Source organism: Rhincodon typus, chromosome 35 (genome assembly GCF_021869965.1).
Source record: "Rhincodon typus isolate 14 chromosome 35, sRhiTyp1.1, whole genome shotgun sequence".
In the NCBI taxonomy this organism is placed as follows: Eukaryota; Metazoa; Chordata; class Chondrichthyes; order Orectolobiformes; family Rhincodontidae; genus Rhincodon; species Rhincodon typus.
In genome coordinates, this window is record NC_063366.1 from 13,239,081 (window position 1) to 13,257,791 (window position 18,711).

An 18,711-nucleotide genomic window follows, 5' to 3' on the forward strand; every position below is an offset into this window, starting at 1 on the left:
TACACTCACCTTTACTGGCTCCATCCCCGCCTCTTTGACCTGTCTGTTTCCTCTCCACCTATCCTCTCCTCTATCCATCTTCTATCCGCCTCCCCCTCTCTCCCTATTTATTTCAGAACCCCCTTCCCCTCCCCCTTTTCTGATGAAGGGTCTAGGCCCGAAATGTCAGCCTTCCTGCTCCTATGATGCTGCTTGGCCTGCTGTGTTCATCCAGCTCTGCATCTTGTTGTCTCACCTCTTCATAATGTATTGACTTTCGGTTGCTGGGGGCTAGTAAGCTCAGTTGGATCGCACTTGGCTCAGAATAACTCACATTAGCACGGGTTCGATTCCCACTCCAGCAGCAGACTTCACATCTACCTATCTCCTTGCTTATCCTGTATTTGATACAGAGTGGAGAAGGCTTTCCAGTCACATTAGTGGGATACCGTGACAGGAGGCTGCCGTAGGGGCCCAGTGATAAGGTCTATCAGTGAGATACCCTGAATACAGACCGCTGTGAGGGCCCTGTGACGAGGTCTATCAGTGAGACTCTGAATATAGGCCGCTGTGAGGGCCCACTGATGAAGCTCCCCAGTCCTGTCACAGAGATACTCTGACAGGAGGATGCTGTGGAAATCAAGGGGTTGGAGCACTTGGCACTGCTATTTTAGAGATTACAAATGCTGACAAACGAAAAGGCAAGAGCTTTGACAGGAAGACAAATTGTATTTCTTCTTGTATAAAAGTGCCAAACTTTATTTGAAACAAGTGGCAGGTCCGGACTGCGTAGACAGTTTGTACTGTACAAACCTCACTCGTGCAATTCTGACAATCAGCCGCTGCTGCAGACTGTCCAGGCTCCGGCTCCTGCTCCTGCTACAGGCAACACAACCGGCTTCAGCGTCGAAATCGGGAACCTTGTCCTTCTTTATTATTGATCCCCGGTGCCTCAGATCCACCGTGGTCATGGCACGGCAGTGACAAAGACAATCATGAACCGGGAGGCAACGCTCTCACCCAAACCTATCTCGCTGTCGGCTGAAACGCGGAGTAACATTCCTCCCGGGGACGGAACGGGGAGGGGTGGGTAGTGGTTCCAATTCAATCTGAATTTGGCATCGAGTGCCTGCACGATGCCAGGGGATTCCTTCAGGCAGCACTCACTCCATTTAATCCGACACAATCGCAGTGAATGCTCACCCCGTGGGTGATGGGGTGTCACCCTGCTGTGGAGAGGGGGTGCAGGGCCGGCATGGCTCACTCTCCTGGCACGGCACGTCTGATACGCACCAGAGCCCTCAGCCGAGCTCCTCCCGGGTCTTGCCCACTTTCTTGGGCATCTTCTTGCTGGCCGCATCCTGCAGCTCCTTCGATTTGTAATAATGCGGGGCCACCTCCAACAGCCAGTTGCTGTCGATCTCGATCACCTGAGAGACAGACAGAGAGATTGAGGGGTGCAGCATGGAGTTTCAAGGTCGCCACTGCTCAGCTGATGGGTGGGACACTCTGGAAGCACATGTGGATGGCTGAAGGCAGAGGAGTAGAGCTGACAGTCCAAACAGAAAAAGCAGCACAAACACCAGCACGGATCGGAATATAGGAAGCACAGTTAGTAAGTTTGCAGATTACATCAAAAGTAGTGGTTTTTGGACTGTGAAAGTTATCTAAGATTACAGAGAGATCTGATCAATTGGGCCAATGGGCTGGGAAATGGCAGAGGGAGTTTAATTTGAATAAATGCAAGGTATTGCATTTTAGTAAAATAAACAAGGGCAAGACTTAAACAATTAACGGTAGGGCCCTGGGTAGTGTTGTCGAACAGAGACACCTCGGAGTTCAGGGAGATAATTTGCTGAAAGTTGCATCACATGTGGGCAGGGTGGTTGATAAGGCATTCAGCTCGCTTGCCTTCATTGTGCAGACCACCGAGTATAGGAGTTGGGATGGCATGTTGATGTTGTACAGGACGTTGGTGAGGTCAGTTTTGGAGCAATGTGTCCAGTTCTGGTCGCCCTGTTATAGGAAGGATATTATTAAGCTGGAGAGGGTTCAGAAAATGTTTATAAGGATGTAACCGGGACTGTAAGGTTTGAGTTGCAAGGAGAGGCTGGATGGGCTGGGACTTCTATCATGAACATCGGAGGTTGAGGGGTGACCTCATAGAGGTTTATAAAATCATGAGTGATATAGATAAGGTGAATAGCAAAGGTCTTTTCCCTAGGGTGGGAGACTTCAATACTAGGGAGCATATTTTTAAGGTGAGAGGAGAAAATTTTAAAAGGGACATGTGGGATAATCTTTTCACACAGAGGGTGGTTCGAGGAAGTGGTAGAAGCAGGTACAGTTACAACGTTTAAAAGATGTGACAGATACATGATTAGGAAAAGGTTTAGAGGGATATGGGCCAAACGCAGGCAACAGGGACTAGTTTAGTTTGGGGAAACTTAGTCGGTATGTACTGGTTGGACTGAAGGGTCTGTTTTTGTGCTGTATGACTGAGCGCTGGTGCAGCACCAGGCTCTATCATTAGATGGCTCATTGTCCACAGTTGACAAGCACTCAGTATTGGTGAGAGAGTCAGGAAAGTCATAGGTTCATGCCCCACTCCATGGACTCGGTCATACAATCCTGGTTGACAATCCCTTCCGAGTGTAATGGCTGCCACTACAGGTACGCCCTTTTACTGGGAGTCGCCTCCAGGGAAGGTGTCTCACTGAGATGTACAAGATTGTGAACAGCTTGATTCTCCTGCTTGGGGAAACCTAAAACACGGGAACGCAGTCTCGGTACATGGGCCAATCATCTTTTTTTAGGACAGAGGCGACAAGAAATGACTTCATTTAAAGGAGTGTGAATATTTGGAATTCGCTATCCCACAGGACTATGGACACTTCATCACTGAATCCATTTGAGGCTGGAATCATGGGAATTTTTGATCTATCAGGGAGTTAAAGGATATGGGAGGCATCGACGCTCCCATTGAACGATAATGCAGGTCAAAGGTGGCCCACGATTGCTCCTATTTCTTTAGAGCTCTGGTATAAAAAGTTCCACGTGGCCACAAACCTGAAGAAAGGGAGTTTTCCTGCATCATAGAATTCCTACAGTGTGAACGCAGGCCACTCGGCCCATCAAGTCCACATCGACCCTCTGAACAGCATCTCACTCAGACCCAAATCACCTACCTTATCCCTGTATTTCCCATGGCTAATCCAACTAGCCTGCACATCCCTGAACACTAATGGCAATTTAGCATGGCTCAACCCACCCTAACCTGCACATCTTTGGACTGTGGGAGGAAACTGGAGCACCCAGAGGAAACCCACATAGAGACGGGGAAAACATGCAAACTCCACACAGGCAGTTGCCCGAGTGTGAAATCGAACCCAGGTCCCTGGCACTGTGAGGCAGCAGTGCTAACCACTGAGCTGCCATGACCGCCCTTCAGTCACATCTTCTCGGAAAAAAAATCACAAACCATGTATATAGTTGCTTGGGTTCAATGGCCTTGTTTCGTGCTGTAAGAACCTAACAGATAGGGGTAAGATAAGGCCATTCAGCCCCTCGAGTCTGTTCCATCCGAACGTCGCCTCAATTCCTTTCCTGCCCTGTAATACTCGATTCCCATCAATCGGAAATCCGTCATCCTCAGCCTTGAATATATGCTATCTGGGAAAGAATTCCACAACACTCTACCCCTCGCACAGAAGAAATTCCTCCTCGTCTCCATCTTAAATGGCAGATGTCTGATTTTAAAACTGTGACCTTACAGAACTTAATCCTTCTGTGATGTGGAGGTGCTGTTGTTGGACTTTGGTGGAGAAAGTCAGAAGTCACACGTCGCCAGCTTTTGGTCCAACAGGTTTATTTGAAATCACAGACTTGTGGAGCGGTACTCCTTCGTCATGTGAAATGAAACTCCGAAAGCCTGTGATTTCAAATAAACCTGTTGGACTATAACCTAGTGTCGTGTGACTCCTGACTGTATTTTGCTAGTTTAAATTGAGAAGGACTTCAGTGTTAAGTATTACCTTAATTCTTTATTTTTATCCTTATTCTGTGAACGTAATACTTATTAATTCAGTTTCTCTTAATACTTCGTACCCAAGTTTTTTTGTACCTAGGTACCCTTGTATCTAAGATGGTGCTGCGTGTGGAGACACTATACACTTTTCACTGTGCTTGAGTAAACGTGACAATAGAACCTAAATCTAAAAATCTCCCTCCCACTGAGCAATAATATCCTTAATCACACTGCATCCTTAATGTGTGTCGCGATGGTTATGCGGGCGTGGGGGACTGGGGAGGTGTTGGCTTTACGAGAACGCAGGCTGGGCTGGTGATGCCCGCCATGGGCACTCAGCTGCCAGTTCATGCAGCGATGTTCAGCACCAAGTGTCAGAGTCAACCTGCAGGGGAGGAAGCAGGAAACGGTGGCGTAACAGAGGAGAGATGAGAGACAGACGGGCGCAGGGAAGGTGCTGTCAGTCGGGAGCGTACCTGTCTCATGAACTCCTTTGTGGTGAAGACGAGCTCGTGATAAATAAGCCAGCGGGGCTGCTCTTCAAACAGGCAGCTGTTGGGGTGGACGTAGACCACCTGCTGGTGCTTCACTGTCTTGTAGCCGGTGCGTGTGAGCCGAGCGGTGTGGTAGAAAAAGCCGGCGGTAATGGCCTGGAGGCACCAAGCAGGAAAAGGAACTGGGCGTGAGAACCACCTCCCGACCGTCTTTCAGACGCAACTTCCTCCCGACTAGCTGCAGTTACTGCGCAGCCCAGTGCCCAGTTCCACAGTCGGCTATCCTCTCTCAAAGACCCCACTCCCACCCCCCATAAACCGCAACATTCTGCTTCGAACAGCTACAGAACCACACAACAAAGGAAGGACACATGACCCAACGTGTCAAATTGATCCCAAATAGTCCCACAGACTCTGCTCTTCCCCATCCTTTGGCGCTACAAATATTCCCTTTTCAAAAGGTTACCTGTTACTTAGCCAATTCCGTTGTTGAAAGTTAGACTGAATCCGCTTCCACTGATCTTTTCAGGCAGCAAAATCTAGATCAGAATCAGCCCCCACCACCCCACAACCACACCACCGAAGTTAAAAAATAAATCATCTCCCCTTCTCTTGACCATTCATTCAGCTTTAATCTGTGTCCTCTGGTTACTGACTCTCCTGCCACTGCAAACATGTTTTCCCCGAATATTCACTCTATCAGAACTCCTCATGATTTTGAACACTTCCATTCAATCAGCACACAACCTCTTCTGTTCTGAGGTGAACAATCCCAGCTTCTCCATTCCCTTCACAAAGCTGAAATCCCTTATTCCTGGTCCCAGTCCAGACTCATGGATTCGAATTCACAAATCACCAACTTGATACAACAATCCCCTGCACAAATCTGTTTGATAGTAACCAACACTGCTGTTTGCTGTGTTGCAAAAGAAAAACCCGATATAAAACATCAGCATCCACAACAGAAATTACACACAGTTTTCGCAGCCGGTGTTAAGTGGGTAGTTTTGATTGCGGCTGGACAGATCTGTGGATGGTGAACTGGCTCGAGACTGGCACAAGGCTGGTGCTTTGTTTCAGGACAACCCCCAACTCTGAAATCTCCTCATGAACTGAAAGAGATGTTTCGGATTATTAAAGGCAGGGTGGAGTCTCTGCGAACGCCCCCAAAATACCTGGAGTCTGAGACTCAGTGGAGGAAAAGGGTCGAATGATTTTTATTGGGCGAGGGTATTAAACATTAAGGACCGGAGTCAGGTACAGGGGCATCGCGAGTCAGTTCAGTTGTGGTTTAACTGATCGGCTCCAAAATTTGAGAAGGTTTGTAGCTTGGGTTGTGGATGAGGTTGTAGACATGCTCACTGAGCCGGTTTGGTTGCAAATGTTTTGTCACCCTGCTGGGTAACATCGTCAGTGCGCCTCCAGGGAAGCATCGGAGTTTTGTCCCGCTTGTTATTTATATGCCTCGGTTTGTCGGGGTGTTTGGTACCACTTCCAGTCTGTCTCTCAGTGGTTTGTACACAGGGTCTAATTCAATGTATTTATTGATGGAGTTCTGGTTGGAATACCAGGTCTCCAGGAATTCCCTGGTAGGTCTTGGTTTGGCTGGAGCTATTATGGATTTAAAAACCGAGAGAACTGCGGACGCTGTAAATCAGGAACAAAAACTAAGTTGCTGGAAAAGCTCAGCAGGTCTGGCAGCATCTGTGAAGCAAAAAACAAAGTTAACGTTTCGGGTCAGTTCTGAGGAAGGGTCACCGGACCCGAAACGTTAAATCTGTTTTCTCCTTCACAGATGCTGCCAGACCCACTGAGCTTTTCCAGCTATTATGGATGTGTTGTATCAGTCGGATTCGTGTCCCTTGTTGTCCACGTGTAGTAAGACAAGTGAGAATTAGTCGTGTCTCTTGGTGGCTAGTTGGCGTTCATGTATCCGTATAATCAATTTTCTTCCGGTTTGGCCTATGTAGTATTTCTCACAGTCCTTGCATGGTATTTTATATATTACCTCAGTTTTGGGTATGGGATCCTTTACACTTGTCAGTAGCTGTTGCAGGGTGGTTGTCGGTTTGTGGGCTACTCTGATACCTCGGGGTCTGAGTAGTCTTGTCTGAATTGTCCTTGATTAGTGTGTCTGGTCATGTTGTGTCTTCCTGTTGTGGTCTGTCTCGGAGGTAATGGCAGATTGTGCTTTTTGGGTATTCATTCCCTTTGGAGATTCCTGTTCTGCTTTGCATAGTTCCAGATTGCTGCAATATGTTGTGGCTCGTTTAAATAGTGTCCTGATGCAGCTCCGTTTGTGGGTGTTGGGATGGATGCTAGTGTAATCGAGTATCTGGTCTGTGTATGTGGTCTTTCTATATATGCTACGTCTGAGAGACCAACCTGATCAGCTCCAAGGATGGGACACCCTCTCCCATTTTGAAGTTCTTGACTCTCGCCCCTACTCAGATCACATGAGCAGCTCTTGCTCTCAGCCTCATGAGGTGCTGAGACTCACAGAATCCCTACAGTGTGGAAGCATTGGCCATCGAGTTAACACCGCCCCGCCAAAGAGCATCCCACCCAGATCCACCCACACCCCAGCCCCCAACACTATCTATGGAATCCTGAATTTCCCATGGCTAATCCACCTAACCTGCACATCTTTGGACTGTAGGAGGAAACCAGAGCACCTGAAGTAAACCCACGCAGACACAGGGAGAACGTGCACATTCCACACAGACAGTCACCCGAGGCTGGAATCGAACCCAGTCCCTGGTGCTGTGAGGCAGCAGAGCTGCCCAGCGAGATTTAATACCAGGTCTGTAGAACATTAGCTGAATTTCTGGATTAATAATCTCGCGAAAATGCCACTAAGCCATTACCTCCCCCCGTGCGTCCTTAGTGCGACCCTCATTGTGATCCCCACTCTCACCTTGCGGATAAGGACGTTATCGCCTGCGGATGATTTCATCTCGATTTCAATTCTCTCCATCAGACCCTCCAACTGGTCCCGCACATCCCTGGCTCTCCTCATCGATCGGAACTGAATGAAATTCTCGTAACACCACTGCGTGGAGTAGCCGCTTTCAACCCACTGGCGGGGGGGAGGAGGTGTGATGAGAAAGGACAGGTCAGGTTTATATGGCCCTCCATGTGGGGAGATGCACACGCGGCCCCTCAACACAGGGAGGTTCGCACAATCCCTGAACGCAGGGGGTTTTATACGACTGCGCTGCACTCTGGTGTACAGATTTAGTACCTGGTGTTCCCTCTCACCTGTGTGTAGACATTGAGCAGAACCAAATGATCCCCTCCGGGTAGGAAGAAGTTCATGCGAGCATTGTCCGCATGCACCACCTTGTCTTTGGGCCGATAGAAAATAGCGTTGTTGACCGACAGCATGGCTGCGATGGTTAGGATTTCCTCTGAGCATTGATACCTGTGGAGGCAGAATGGTGATTAGTACATGGGGTCTCTGTCAGCACAGTCCTCCTCCAAACCCCATAACTGCACATTCAAACCATAAGCTAACGGGGGGGGGGCTTGAGCTGTTCATGTTTATTTGATGCTCCTGAGAGTCCTGTCTTCCTCCAACAATTCTGTATGGATGTAATGGGAAGACAAGCTATAACTGTGGGCATGAGTCATTTTCAATCGTTATGGCTTGATTAAACAAGCGAGGAATAAAATCATACTCTGTTTAACAGTGGTCAGTTGTAAAACACTTTCTGTGAGAAGTTCAAAACAGGTTTAAGGTTTTATGGCTATTTTTAATGGACAAAGCAAGTGTAAATTCAGAATAACAAATGTCAAAATGTTCAGGGTAAAAAGCTTTCACATTAAGATGCAGCTATGTTTTAAAATGGTTTACTTGCCTTAAAAAAACCAACAGGTCTGTTAGGGAACAAAAGAACCAGTGTAGTTTTCTGAAAATAACTTCAGTGAATTTGTGTCAGACCTCAATAGCTATTGTGGAGTCACACATGGTTCTTTTAGTTAAAAGACATTGCTGAGAGTTTGAATTTTCCAGAATAGTTAAAGGTCTCTGTTGGGGTGTTTGGAATGAGATGTAGTCTCTCAGGGATGGCCCTGCATTCTCTCAAGCAGACAAACAAGTTCTTCTGCGAGTGTCACATTATCTTGGTAGAGATCAAGTAAACTAAAAGAATCAAGCTATCATTGCAGGGACTTGGAGACAGTAAGGACTGCAGATGTCAATAAATGTGGAGCTGGAAAAGTACAGCCAGTCAGACAGCATCTGAGGAGCAGGAAAGTCAATGTTTCAGGCCAAAACCCTTTGACAGGACTGGGATGGGGAGCCCAGAAATAAATTGTGGCGGGGGTGGGGCGAGGTTGGCGGCAGGATGGAGTTAGGTGGATGCAGGTAGGGGTTTATTGCAGTTGTTGTGGGAAGGATAGAGCGGATAGGTGAGTAGTGGGATTGCTTCAAGATGTGGTTGAAAGGCTTCAGGGCAGTGGAAATAAGTTGGCTGGGTGGGGGGCTTGCAGTCAGAGAGACTCAATGAACTCTCTTTGGAGGGAGGGGGGAAACTTCATCACGATGGGCATCCTTAGAACAGACTTTGTGGGGAGGACGTGACTGTTTCCTAATTTGTTCCTTGAAATGACAGTCATAAGTTCCTTCAGTAAAATGTCTATCACTTTTCAAGAAACAATCAGAAATTGGCTATACTCTACCAACCAATCTGAGATTGATGTGGTGACTATGCATTGGCAAAGCAACTAGAGTTCAGGATGTCTCTGATCATGGGAAGGCTAGCAAGGGTTAATATCCTTAGTAACTCTTAATGGTTTGGAGCACAGCAAAGACGACCGGAGACAGGAGGAGAAGGTCAATCAACAGAGGAAAACAAGGGACCTGTGCCGAGTTGGGTTCAATTGAAAACCACTGATTTTATTCAGTACCATTCATTTTGAGAAACTTCATAACACATCCATATCCAAAATGAATCCCGTAATTAATCAGGACTAATAAGCTTTTAAGATTGGTCCACTCAACTCAATTTATAACTGTAATTGACTTGGGCCTTACGCTTGAAGTGAAGCCTACAATCTCACAGCACAAACTGTGAGAACAGTCAGTGAATGAAGGTAGAATAATACATGAGAACATACAAAACTAACTAGTGTCTCCATCACTAGAGAATTTGTACCAATAAAAAAAGTCACACTGCAAGAGGCTTGTCAAGGTTTCTTTGGCAGCTTCTCCAAAACTCCTGACCTACTACGGGGCATATTACAGTACTGCTGCCTCCAAGAGATACACCTTTGTGCCTTGGAACCATATCAGCCATTCCCTCATTGCCGCCGGATTGAAACCTCAGCACTCCCTTCCTAAAAGCACAGTGGGTGTACCTACATTACAATGGTTCAAGAAGCTAGGTCACCCATTCTGTTGAAATGGAAAGTCTTGATAATCTATAAATACTAGATTTGCCAGCAACATCCACACCCCATGGACAATCAGAAAATCATCTACAATACAGAAGTAATGGGTTCTCTGGTGGAGAAGTGGGGAGGGGTTGAAAGAGGTTGGCGGTGATTGGAGGTTGGGGGGTGGTCAGTGACCTTCACTGAGCTGAATTTGAGATAGTCTGCACCAGTTAGGACCAGCACAAAAACAGGATTGTAAAAACTGCAAATTTCAATAGAATGAGGGAGGAATTAAGATAAGCAGACAGGAACAATCCCAATTAGGAAATAAAAGGAAACATAAAAATTGAAAGTAACACAAATTACGGCACATAGCAGTTGGCCCCAATGGCTTGTTTCTGTGCTGTAAATTCTTTATCTTCTCAAAACTGTGAGTAATAAGTCTTTACACGTGTCTATTAAGAAAATCGGCATACAAGCAGTCCCCAAAATAGAGTCATAGACTCGTACATAGAAACAGGCCTTTCAGCCCACCGTATCTATAATGACCAACAAACACCAAACTGCACTAATCCCACTTACTCAGTGCAGAAACCTCTCAGGCAGCACATTCCACACACTTACCACCCTCTGATGAAAAAGATCTCTGCTAAACCATTTACCTCTCACCTTAGACTTGTGCTTTCTGGTCTTAGGCATGGCCTGCGGTGGCGGGGAAGGAATGATGGATAAACAGACCAACTGAACACAAAAGGCAGTTGGGCAAGTAACTAAAGGGTTAAAAGATGGGAAGCTTTAGTGAAACCAGCTTGAAAAGGTTTTTTTTTAAGATTTGTACAGAGAATGCCCCAGTGGGGTGGGGGTGAAACAGGACAGGGAGAACTCGAAAGGGGACCAGGAGTGATGGTAAACACGTCCCTTTCCACAGTGAAATAAATTTTACGGGAAGAATTAATCTCTGGAACTAAGTTTTTGAATCAACAGAAGTTCAGCATGTTTAATGTCAGAGCTTCAGCAATGCACTGGTCAGACCAAACATGGAAGTGACATTACCTGTTCTGGCTATCACTCACCTTTCGGAGGCTAGGATCATTTTGGACAGCATGGGATCGACAGGGAGCTCTGCCATCCTGCGACCGAGCTAAAATAAACACAAGAGATAAGGGATATCAGGGAAGCACGATGCACTGAAACACTGCCAGAATTGGAATCAAGAGGACAGGAGAGGACCACGTTCAGGGCAGGGCATGCTGCATTGAGGATCTGGGAGGTGGGCGAGCTGAGGCGATCTGCTGGACTTGTATGAAGTGATGCAACCTGTCAGATCCACTGAACTCTTAGGACAGCACTAGGAGCTGACGCAAATCTGGAAGCTGCAGCGGGCCGACACCAAGCTTGGGATTTTGAACAAAAAGATAACCTTTCCGATACATACAAGTAACAATTTCCATCACTGTGCTCTCAAAAGGTGTTGCTATGTGGCCCTATCCTCAACCCACTGCCCCAATCACCTCCTGCCTTCCTTTTAAGATGCAAGGGGAGGGCACAGCTGAAGGAGGTGAGATGTTCTTGAGAAGAGCCAGTCAGGGGAAGGAAACGGGGCAATTAAGTCGCGACTTGCTGAAGGATGCACAGGAAGGGGTATCTGCAGCTCTGGGAAGAGAGGGAAGTAGGGGAGGTTCAGAACTGCAGCATTAGGAGGAAAAAGTCCCATTAATCCAAGCCATCGTACCCACCCCAGCCCCAGCACCCTGGCTTACCTTGGTGAGCTCTCCAAGATGGTTGAGAGCCCCCAGGGCATACAGCTGCTCCAAGGCTAGTACTAGGGTCTCATGAGGAGGGGGGTCCATGAAATCAAAGTGGATCAAATCGTTGATTCCTGTAAGGAGCAGAGTGTGACATTAAATGGAGGCTCCCTGTCGCTGGCGTCGTATGACAGGCAAAGAAACAAAAGGTACCCAAAGGACAACCATACCGTGGTAATAATTGCAAAAACTGAAGTTGCTGGAAATTAAAACAGACCAGTGGAAAAGGGAAAAATAAAAAGAGTTGGGCTGGCAGCTTCTGCAAAGAGAAAAACAATTAATCTTGAGCTCGAGACGACTTTTGGTTTTAGGGACACACATTGCAAGTGGAATCCAGGAATTCTGTCAATTAAATGCTGGGCGTGACTCAAAGCCGGATCAGCTGCTTAGTCAATAAGATCGCTGTTGCGGAGGTCAGATATCCAGCAAGTCAAAACACAGTCACAAACGTACTCTTTTCAACCAGTCGGCTGACTCCACTTCCCCCAGTGTCGATCCAGTAAAGACACCAACATGGGCTAAGCAACTGCAGGCTTGGTTAGAAGACGGGTTTTCAGCACTGAATTTAATCAAAACAAATTCAAAGTGTGGAAACATAAGAAGATAACCTTTTCGAGACATACGAGTAACAATTTCCATCACTGCGCTCTCAAAACGTGTTGGTAAGGGGCCCCATCCTCACCCCCTCTGCCCCAATCACCTCCTGCCTTCCTTTTAAGATCTACCGTGTCAGAAAACTCCTGGGTTCAAATGCCGCATGAAAACAAAATCTGGTTGACATTCATCAGGAAGCACTGCTGGAGTGCTGCAGTGCTTCCAGAGGAGACATTACATCGAGGTCATGCTGGGAATAGGTTCCAGATCAGACCCCCTCAAAATATTTTAAGGAGATAGCCTAGATCTTAACTTTCTCTTATTTCAAAGGCAAACGTAAAGTGTCTGTTCCAAATGCAATGCAGCTGGCCAAATTACTCGATGTTAAGCAAAACGCAATTTATTTAAACACTGTAGTTAAATACAACCAAAGAGAGAGGAATTTAGAATAACAACTCTACTGGAAAACTTAACTGAATATTAGATACAGTAACTATTACTAATTAACTGTTCCACTATAGTAACATCCCATAAACACACCTCTTGGCAAAAAGGGAAAACCCAGACACAGATTCTCATTTGAAATTCTCCAATCCTGAGGGAATTGATGAAGGAAAAATATCAAGACAAAATTCAGAGAGAGTAGCAGCCAGGAGACATTCGCTGAAGCTTCCAACTCTGTTGAGCCCCAATAGCTTCTGATAATATTGAAGAAACGAAAACCCAGCGATCTGGATCTCTGAGAGCTGGCCACACCCATTCAGGCTGGTAAACCCAAGCTCTTTACATTACCCCAGACTGCTCGGCACCTCTGCTTTACAACCTCTCTTCAAAAACAAACGGGGCAAAATAATCTTTAAAGCCACAGCATCGTCACAATAGATTCCAGGCCATTTGGCGAAGTAGAAACCAAAACATACATCATATTTTTGCATCGAGAGTTTATTGACTTGCTCAGTCTTACCCCTCAGTCCACAACGAACTCTCCATTTACGTGTGCTTAGACAATTAAAATCTACCACTTCTTTATCTCAGTCTTCAATAAAGACATTGATAAACCTTAACAGAAATTGGGCAGACCTTAACAATATTTGCCCTCTCAATGATCATGACACTATTGAAGGACATGTACTCGCTACTGCCCTGGTCAGTATTTACTCATCAACCAACTACACTAAAAATAGAATTCACCCCACTGAACATTGGATCTTACGATGTACAAATTAGACCATCGGCAGTTCAAAACCACTCTAGTCAGTTGCAAAGCGCCTGGACGAATCTTGAGGTTGTCAAAGATGGTGCGGAAAAGTGAGCGTATTTCCTTACCCAAGCTCTTCAGCAGCAGCACCACATTGCCCAGGTTTGTTCGCTGTATTTCTGGGACCGACGTTTCCTCCATTTCGTGCTTGAAGGCCCAGGCGGTGTAGAGACGGAAGCATTTCCCTGCTGCCACGCGGCCAGCCCTGCCGGCTCGTTGGTTAGCTGAAGCCTGGAGTCACAAGGAGGCAGGGGCCGAAAGAGTTAGAGCAACAAGGATTTTTGCGACCAGCTGGTGAATGGGGATTACTGCTTCAGGCCGCCACCCACGATTCCTCCGCAACTTAATTCTCATACCAGGAACGTCAGGGACAGAGCTAAGGAGCGTTAAAGATAATCGCTGCACAGCGGTTGTTCTCTCTACACCTCACATATCACCTTATACCACTTTGTGAACATCAACTTGCCTTCCTTCTGACTGGCATAATATCTGTTGATGCCAGCTATTGGCTCAGTGTGAGCTCCCTTTCTAACACCTCCCTACCTTCACCCTGATTGAGAAGCTTATGTTCCACCCAGGGCCTTGAGCACACCAGGAGAATGACATTTTTATTGTCAAAGCATCTTTTCTTTGCTGTGTAGTCATTGTTGTGGTGTCGAACAAAACAGCAAGCAATTTGTGCACAGAAAGCTCATGCAAACAGCATTAAAAATCTCGACTAAGGGGTAAATATTGTCCAGGACAATAGGGCAGAAAGATGATCTTGGTTGATTGTTTCATGCAGCGCCAGAGGTGTTGTTCTGCAGATCAGTGGTTAACGGAAGCCCTCATCTACATTCTCAGTGGATGTAAACTATCATGGTGATTTTTTTTGTTTGAAGACGAACATGGGAAAGTGTCTATAGTGTCTTGGGCCAATGCTTATTCCTCAGCAACGTCACAGAAACCAGTTACCTAGTGACGGTCACAATGCAGTTGGCGGAAGCATGCTGTGTCCAGATTAGATTGACGGGCCCTGGGGAGAGTTGCTGAACAAAGAGACCTTGGGGTGTAGGTTCATAGTTCCTTGAAGGTGGAGTGACAGGTAGACAGGGTAGTGAAAAAGATATTTGGTACGCTTGCCTTTATTGGTCAGTGTATTGAGTACAGGAGTCGGGAGGTCATTTGCAGCTGTAAGGGCAGTGGTTAGGCCACTTTTGGAATCCTGTGCTCAATTCTGGTCTCCCTGCTATAGGAAATATGGTCTTAAATTTGAAAGGGTGCAGAAAACATTTACAAGGATGTTGCCAGGTTTGAGCTATAGGGAGAGCTGAATAGGCTGGGGCTATTTTCCCTGCAGCATTGCAAGTGAGGGGTGACCTTCTCAAGGTTTATAAAATCATGAGGGGCATGGACAGGGTGAATAGTCAAGGTCTTTCCCCCAGGGTAGGGGAGTCCAAAACCAGAGGGCATAGGTTTAAGGTGAGAGCAGAAAGATTTAAAAGGGACCTACGGGGCAACTTTTTCACACAGAGGGTGGTGCGTGTATTGAACGAGCTGCCAGAGGAAGTGGTGGTACAATTACAACATTTAAAAGGCATCTGGATGGGTACATGAACAGAAGGCTTTTGAGGGATATGGGCCAAATGCTGGCAAATGGGACTAAATTAATTTAGGACAGCTGGTCAGCATGGACCAGAGTTGGACTGAAGTGTCAGTTCCATGCTGTACAACTCCATGACTCCAGACTTTGCATAGTATTGGTCTTTTTATTTAAAGAGGTGTTGGAAGCAGTTCAAATCTTTATGAGACTTTATGAAAGGGCAGGCTGTCTTGAGAAGGAAGGTTGGACAGGCTAGCTTTGTATCTGCTGGAGTTTAGGAAGAGTAAGAGGCGACTTGATTAAAATGTCAAGTCTTCTTAGGGTCTTACATAAGGTGCACGTGGAAAGGATGTTTTGTCTTGTGGGCGATTCTAGAACTAGGGAACAATTTAAAAATAAGGGGTCACCCATTCAGGACAGTGACAAGGAGACACACTATCTCTCAAGAGGGTGGTGAGTACTCGGAACTCTTTTCCTCTAAAGAAGCAGAGCCTTGGAAGTTTTTGAGAGCAGATCAAATTTTCTCAAGCAAGGAGTGAAAATTTATGCGGGGGTAGGCGCGAGTGCGGATTTGAGGTTACAATCAGACCAGCCATGATCTTGTTGAACCTGTGGGGCAGGCTCGAGAGAGTGAGTGGCCTCCTCTTCTTGATTTGGATGTAAACATAAAACTAAAAAAAAGGCAGCACTGGGGAAGCGAGATTTGGGAGATTTTCAAGGTGCTGCACGAATGCAAGTGTCTTAAATCACCCCTGTTTTCAGATTTGCATTTCCCCGCCACCACTGCAGGCTTCTAACCCAGTAGCCGCACCCCACCTCCCTCGCCCCCACCTCACACACCGGGTGAAGGCACCCACCTTGGAGCAGGGCGTGACGATGAGAGACTCCATGCCCGTGCGTGCGTTGTAACTCTTCTGCTTGCAGAAACCAGGATCGATCACGTAGATGATCCCGTCGATCGTCAGGGAGGTCTCCGCGATGTTGGTGGCGACAACGACCTTCGGTGCAGAATGGGGAAGAGGAGGAGAGAGTCTGAGTTAACAGGGCAATGCTGTGAGTTGCAGAGTGGTTGCACATTCAGGAGGGATTAGGGAGCGGGGGTTCAGAGGGCAAATATCCACAGGGGCAGCCTCACCAAATCCTGGGAGTCACAGGCACCCTGGGCTTGCCACTAAACTTGCTCTTCCTCGTTCTCAGGTTTTTGAATGTTAGCTATCAATTAACAAGGGAAATCTATGCATATTGATAGGAGTAGCCAATCCCAAAATCTCAGCTCTCCTGCACTTGTACCCTGGTTACCTAAGGCTGCTTAAAGGACAAAACTACCCGGGCTTCAAGGGCTAGAGTGTTAGCTTGCTTAACAAGGACCCTAGGCTGAATATCCTGCTCCATATCAAGTAGTTCTTCATTTACGAGCTGATCTATTACTATCGGCTTTTACCGAAAAAGCAGCAACCCCAAAAAAAAAGATTTACAAAGCCCAGCCACAAAACACAATCCAGGAAGTTGATGGAATGCTCATCACTTGCTTGGATGAGTGCAGCTCCAATAACAGTCGTGAAGTTCAAGACCTTTTCTTAGCAAGCCATCCAAAATTCAACGTCTCCACCACACGCAGTGGCAGCACTGTGCACCATTTGGAAGACGTATAGCAGTAGCTAACTCAGTCTCCTCCGAAAGCACGTTCCCAACCTGCAAATCCAGAAGGACATGGGGAGCAGATGCGTGGGAATGTCAGCACCTGCAAGTCTGCCCTGCAAGCCACTCACTGTCCGGAGATGGAAATATATTATCGTTCCTTCGCTGTCACAGGATCGAAACCTAGAACTGCCCCCTCTCACATCTGTGTAGGTGAACCTACACCACATGGACTGCATAGGTTCAAGAAGGCAGCTCATCTGCACCTTCTCCTGAGCAACAAGAGGCAGGCAATAAATGCTCAGCCAGCAAAGCAAACATTCTCTGAAATCATTTTAGGTCAAGTTGCGACTGCCGGCCACGCGCACTTTTCGTCCGTCAGTTTCAGCACATCCTTCTTCATTGCTGATAACTCAGTCACCGCACTCACATCCCAGTCAATAGGTTGTAGCTTGATGTCCCACACAACACAGGCTTGAGCACAAGATTGAGGCTGACAACGAGACTTCAAAACCCAAGGTCAGCAAGGGAGTCATTCATAGCTGATGCCCCACCCAATATTTACCCTTCAATCTATGTCACTAGTGCAGATTATCTGATCGTTATTACATTGCTGCTTATGGGAGCCGACTGTGCACAAGTTAGCTGCAGCACTTGCCAACCTTGCTACAAATAATTGCGCTGCAGTGAAGTACTTAATTGGCTGCAAACCGCTTTAGGACGTGATGGGCGCTATCTAAATGGATAAAAACAGAACAATGGATGCTGGAGATATGAAACAAACTCTGAAAATGCTGGAGGAACTGATCAGGTCCAGCAGTAACTGTGGAGAGTGAAAAACAGAGTTAATGTTTTTAGCCCAATGACTCTTTCTGTGGAAGATTTAGGGTGGTGAGGGAGTTGCACATCGAGGGAAGCAATTCCTTTCGGGGATTACAAAATTTAAAAGGATAGATTGTAGAGGTTACGGCTGTTCTCTTTGGAGAGAAGGCGGCTAAGGGGAGGTTTCACAGAAGTCTTCAAAATCATGAGGGGGCTGGATACAGTAGGTAGAAAAACCTGCTCATAAAAAGGATCAAGAACCGGAAGGCACAAATTTAAACTGATTCACAAAAACAAATGCGACGAGAGGAAAAATCTTTTCCACACAAGTGGTTTGGGCCTGGATTTCACTGCCTGAATGTGTGGTGGGTGCAACTGTAGAATGGAAGGGAACGATTATTTAAACAGTAACAATGAGCAAGGGTACAGTGGAAAAGGGAGATAGGCACAGCGCAATAAAGCTCATTCTGATAGGCTGTGGAGACATGATGGGGCTGAATGGTCTCCTTCCGTGTGATTCCGGAAATGAGGAGAAGGAACATTGACGGTAGATGAACTGCAAGTGAGACCGTGAGAATGCATCACTGCAAAAGACCATGGCTCCTAAGTGGTTGAAGGAAAAGGGAATACAAAGGCGTGGCAAAGGCATAGGGTGCAAGGGATCATGATCACAGTTCATGTAAGGATTGAGGTGTGTGTGCGTGTATGCCCAAAACACCAAAAGATGTGCAGGCTAGGTGGGTTAGCCATGCTAAATTGCCCTGTGCAGGGATGTGCAGGCTAGGTTGCTAACCTTGGGAAATGCAGTAATAAGGTGGGGGAGGGAGCAGGCCCTGGGTAGGATGCTCTTGGGAGAGTCAGTGTGGACTCCATGGGCCAAATGGCCTGCTTCCACACTGCAGGGATTTTATCATTGCTGGGGCCCAGTTTGCCATCCGCACCTTTGAATATCTATTAAATTTTATGCAAATACTGCTCATAATTTTTGCTATAACAAGGTGTAGAGCTGGATGAACACAGCAGGCCAAGCAGCATCAGAGGAGCAGGAAGGCTGACGTTTCGGGCCTAGACCCTTCTTCAGAAATGGGGGAGGGGAAGGGGGTTCTGAAATAAATAGGGAGAGAGGGGGAGGC

At 46.8% G+C, this 18,711-nt stretch overlaps 1 protein-coding gene across 2 annotated transcripts in view; it reads right to left on the bottom strand.

The window, feature by feature from the left end:
• Positions 1–710: 710 nt before the first annotated feature.
• dhx16 (DEAH (Asp-Glu-Ala-His) box polypeptide 16) overlaps positions 711–18,711 on the bottom strand; it is a 34,527-nt gene continuing 16,526 nt past the window's right edge. For both annotated transcript variants that reach the window (XM_048616986.1, XM_048616987.1), the window contains 8 exons: positions 15,976–16,116; positions 13,605–13,767; positions 11,640–11,758; positions 10,953–11,020; positions 7,762–7,924; positions 7,418–7,579; positions 4,483–4,656; positions 711–1,409 (listed from right to left, as the gene is read on the bottom strand). In XM_048616986.1, the coding sequence (XP_048472943.1) occupies positions 1,281–1,409; positions 4,483–4,656; positions 7,418–7,579; positions 7,762–7,924; positions 10,953–11,020; positions 11,640–11,758; positions 13,605–13,767; positions 15,976–16,116 (1,119 nt within the window). In that variant the 3' untranslated portion in view covers positions 711–1,280. The remainder of the gene's footprint in view (positions 1,410–4,482; positions 4,657–7,417; positions 7,580–7,761; positions 7,925–10,952; positions 11,021–11,639; positions 11,759–13,604; positions 13,768–15,975; positions 16,117–18,711) is intronic.